Source organism: Micromesistius poutassou (assembly GCF_964030765.1).
Source record: "Micromesistius poutassou genome assembly, chromosome: 18".
Classification (NCBI taxonomy): domain Eukaryota; kingdom Metazoa; phylum Chordata; class Actinopteri; order Gadiformes; family Gadidae; genus Micromesistius; species Micromesistius poutassou.
In genome coordinates this window covers 131,498-136,497 of record NC_140288.1, presented here as the reverse complement: position 1 = coordinate 136,497, position 5,000 = coordinate 131,498, and the positions used below count along the sequence as shown (strand labels likewise).

The following is a 5,000-nucleotide window of genomic DNA, read 5'->3' as shown; positions in this document are numbered from 1 at the left end:
CTGATTGGAGGGCGTCGCTCGTTCACTCCGCCCCCCAGTGCTCAGATTGGCACCCCGCCGTGCCGCGCCCGCCTCTCCAAAGCGGGCGCTCAGGTCCGCTCAGCCTTGCCACGGCACACATGCGGTTCGATCGGCCGAGCGGAATAACCAGGCAGATGATTTCCTTACCGATCACAGATCTTTGCTGACCGTTCTTTGGGATTAAGCGGATGAGCCATGCGATCCCCGCGGAGCTGTGTGTGGATGGGGCTGTGGACGGTCTGGAGTCTAGCGGTGCTCGGAGCTTGGTGCATCCCTGCGAATCAAGGTAACACACACACACACACACACACACACACACACACACACACACACACACACACACACACACACACACACACACACACACACACACACACACACACACACACACACACACACACACACACACCGCAGACGCCAAATTACGAGTGTCCTTTTGGGTTCGGAGCCCACGACCGTGGGGTTGGACCTGAGATTCACCCCCGATGCTGACAAAGATCGCTCGGCTTGGACAAAAGCACCGACTCCGTTTGACAGACAACGGTGACGAATGCGATTTAGTTCCTCAGATCATGACTGGAGGATGACTACTGACACCTGATAAACGGCTGTTTGGACGGTTCATCCCTCGGCCGTATCGCGCACATGACGAGTTACAGCGCGCTGCGTTCTGTGGCTGCGCTGCGATCCAGACCCAAACTCCGAGGCTCCTCCAGACGCATGACATCATGTTAACCCGTCACCCCTGATGAACACATGACCAACTCAATATGCAGCCATTAATAAATAAAAACCATGCGTCAATACACTGTGAGGTCGATGTGCTCCTGGCCCAGACTGTCAACCCGCCGCGGGCAGCTGGAGCTGAACCGGCCGAGGAGGATGGAGTGGTTCAGACGGTTCCCTGGTGGGTTCCCCTAGTCTCCCGCTCTGTGCTCCGCTCTCTGAACAATATTTAAACGGCTTGAAATAAACGCCTTTGTCTGGGTCTGTTATGGCGCACGGCCCGGGCCCGGAGCGCGCACTTTATTGTAGCGCAGCTCCACCAGTCTGGTCTGATTGTCTCCAAATGCTCCGTTAGTCCCCAACTGTCCATCGACCAACTCACACTAGAGAGCGCAGATCACAACTGCGCTTTACGCGTCACCTCAACTCTTTATTGCGTGCTTGCTCCAACCACACCATCAGAAAATCGGTTTATTCGTGCAATGAAATGCATTTTACAATGTCGCAGATTGAACATGTTTCATTCAACAATGGTCCGACTCCGCAGTCTCACCACATTCTTTACTCCATTGTCTTTCCTGTAGCTATAAATAGCCTCGAGGCATCAATCATTTACCCCTGATGTGTTTTATGTCGTGTTGTTTCGTAAGAAAAAGATCCCAGTGATCGGGCAACACTGCCGTTGTGACCCCTAGACATAACGGTCCTGTACCGGAGCCCTTTCTCTCCAATGCACTAGATGAGCTGTCAAGTGCTTTCCCGTTGTCGACTTCCCTTCCTTTCTCAGGGAACTGCGTGTAGATCATTCTAGTGGATCCTCCTTAATAAGCTTATTTTAAGTCAATAAAGAGGCAGGCGCCGTCGAAACGCTGTAATTTCTTGCTGTCAGACATTATTAACAAAATAGTGATACATAGATAAAAATGTTCTTCATAAATGTTCAAGATAAATTGAGCGCTATTTTCTGTAGCTTATTGATTGATGATAAATGTGTCCTCGTGAGGAGGTTTTTGGTTGACGGTCTTTATCCCTGATGAAGACGGCTGAGGCACGACGCTGCCAAACCAACTGACCCGAAGACTTTTTATTATATAATTGATCCATTTGTTGGCAAAAACTTCCTTCTGCTTTTCAAAACTATTTCACTGGTCTGTGAGCGATTGGGATGATTTTAATTCCGGTCTTGGATCGAGGATGAATCATTTGGTTCAACGCATGTTCAGTTGCGAAAGGCCTGAAAGAACATTTGGACGTTCACTGTTGTGGTGTATTCCTAAAGTAGAAAGTGATTGAAACGTGGAGGGAGGAGGAGAGGGCCAGATCTAGTTCAGCTTCACATATCTATTCTTTATGGCCTAATTAGACTTCTAATCACCTCCTGAGGATATATTATATTATTCTCTGCAGAGTTGAGAAATCCTTGCAAGGCGAGGTGTGTGTGTGTGTGTGTGTGTGTGTGTGTGTTCAGAGAACATGGATGTCCATGGTAATGGGCGGTGTGTTTTACAGCACGCCGTACCCTGGCTCTGTGTGCCAAGGACGTCACGCCGCCAGTAAGCCCAGCAGGCCACTGTACACATCGTTTACCACACAGCGCTGTGTGTGTGTGTGTGTGTGTGTGTGTGTGTGTGTGTGTGTGTGTGTGTGTGTGTGTGTGTGTGTGTGTGTGTGTGTGTGTGTGTGTGTGTGTGTGTGTGTGTGTGTGTGTTGAACCTGACCAGAGCCATAAAGGTCATTTTGGTTAGTTGGGGGGAAACCAGGACATATCAATGGAGATGAAGACTGAATGCCTCCTGCATGGGCTATTCTATAGAAAACAGTTTTTAGGTGCTGCTAAAAACAATCAACCCATCCATGTGAACCATTGAGTTGAGCGAGACGGTTCCAAAGGGCCAGCATGATTAAACAGCTGGAAGGCGTTGATAGAAAGGCCAGGTGAATGTCTGGCCCCTGGCCCAAAAAGCTAATCTAGGATTGGGATCCAAACTCCTACTCAATCATAACCTGCATAACGTGTACAGTATCCAACATGCTAGGTCGTACAACATTTGAATCTTACGCTATTCCTCAGCTCTGTTGTGACTTTGTGTTTGACAGTGAACCTCCTGGACTCGCGCTCTGTGACGGGGGACCTTGGTTGGGTGGCGTATCCAAAGAACGGGGTGAGTGCTGCATCGACATGTCCTTCCCAATGTGCCATTCAGGCTCATTCACTTATTCCACAGCTAGACACGGAATTTAAACCTTTGCCTCTCCATTGTGACAACCTGCCTGTCAATCTGGGACAGTTTTCCACATAATTGATTGTGGTGTGCTGCATAACAGGATTCCTATTTCACCTCCAAATTCCCTGCAGCCATACCTTGAACGACTTTACACCACAACCTCACAATCCGAACATTTACATCGGACGTTCTGATTCATCGGATTAAGCACAGCTTAATCCGATTAAAGCCAGAGTTCAACTATGCTCCTCAATTAGACAACTGCATTGTCTGATCATGTTATTATATATGTTATATATAATTATATTACTCCGGGTCCATGTCATTTCTCCCACGCTCCATTTTTCCAACCTCTCGGTCGTATGCGGACTCCCTCCGGCAGCAGGAGTCTGCATACAACAACAATCCCTTTCTCCTCCATGTCGCGGTTCAATCTGGACGTCAAAGCCAAAGTTCCTTTCCCCCAATTCCTTCTCCCCCATGGGCGAGATAAACCCCACTACGAGTCTTCACTTGTTGTGGAAGTACCAGAGTCGAAAAACCAGACGCAGTCTTTAAGATTCATAATATCAGAGAATATTCCGTCAGTTCGGCCATGGCACAATGAATGAATAAAGATCGTAAAAAAACGTTACTACTTTACAACCTCGTTGATGACCAACATTTAGAAAAACATGTACTATTAAGCCTTGGGTGAAATCGAAGCGTAGTGTGTACTGAATGCATATAGGGGGTAACTAGTCTACATTGGCACGACACCGGCTTCCTCCATCTTCTGCGCCACCTTTTTAAATAAATCACCGTTTCTCGTTTTCTGACGGTGACAACGAGACGACTACCTTCTCCTACTTCCGGCTCACGGCCCGATCTCGAGCATGCGCAGAACGCAAAATCCAATTCCAATTAGATTGACTGTAAACATGCACACTTAATGCGACTTTCAATCAACTAATCTAGGGGTCTTAATCTGACTATGAGAAACCCAACCCTGTGGAATTTTAGTTTGACTAAGGTGTATACATGCATCTTAATAATCCAATTATAGTTGGACTAACCGAATAATTCGATATCCTTGAGTGGCATCCACCACCGGCTCAGCATGACATGATGTCTTGCACAAGGACTCTTTAGCACTTCTGGAAGATCAAACCTGCACCCCTCTGGACGCCCCCGCTGAGCCCTCCTGGCTCTGTAGTGAGACCACAGCAGGAAGAATCCCATGTGCTTCCTAGCAGTGGTTGGGATCTCCTTGCCTTGACAGGTGACAGTGTCTCTCAATCTGAAGTCAAAGGTGATTTTCACCTCCACACTCTGAGTTCATTAGTACATCAGATAGAATTTATGAATTAGGTATTGAAATCACCATGGAATATATGATCCCCAACCTAGGAGTGGAGTTTTCCATTCAGAGTATTCCCTGTGTGAGGGCTAATCAGGGAATAAGCATTACCAGAGTTTGTTCGTTTTAGCATGAAGTGTATCTTTCTGAAAATGTCTGTTAAGAAATCAAGTTAATTGATTCATGCTTTCACCTCTCGGCTACCTGACAGAGAGACCCCGTTTGGGAGCGCTTGGTTTGTGTACCTCAGGGACGTTGGTTGCAGGAGCATTTGATCTCCGGTCTCGGTTAGGGTTAGGGTTAGGGTTAGCCAGCAGTGCTGAGCTGGTGCTTCTGGAGCTTCTGATGGACGTTCTGGTGGTTCTTCCATCCCCCTGCTCAGGGATTCATTCTGGGGCTTGGCGAAGTTGATGGAGGTGATGGAGTTAGTGCTATGGTGGTGGTGAGGGTTCTGGCGGTGAAGATGAAGAAAGTGATGGAGGTAGTGCTGAGGTGGTGGAGGTGGGGATGGTGATGGAGGTGTGGAGTAAGTTCTGAGGTGGTGGTGGTATTTATGGGGGTGAAGAAGGAGGTAGTGCTGAGGTGGAGATGAATGAAGGGGTGTGTGTGTGTGTGTGTGTGTGTGTGTGTGTGTGTGTGTGTGTGTGTGTGTGTGTGTGTGTGTGTGTGTGTGTGTGTGTGTTTGGGTG

At 48.1% G+C, this 5,000-nt stretch overlaps 1 protein-coding gene across 1 annotated transcript in view; it reads left to right on the top strand.

Annotated features, from left to right (window-relative positions):
* Positions 1-216: 216 nt before the first annotated feature.
* LOC311363244 (ephrin type-A receptor 5-like) overlaps positions 217-5,000 on the top strand; it is a gene marked incomplete at both ends in the record, with an annotated part of 15,889 nt that continues 11,105 nt past the window's right edge. Inside the window, 3 exons of the mRNA XM_084483215.1 lie at positions 217-307; positions 2,845-2,909; positions 4,694-4,812. Of these exons, the coding sequence (XP_084339341.1) occupies positions 217-307; positions 2,845-2,909; positions 4,694-4,812 (275 nt within the window). The remainder of the gene's footprint in view (positions 308-2,844; positions 2,910-4,693; positions 4,813-5,000) is intronic.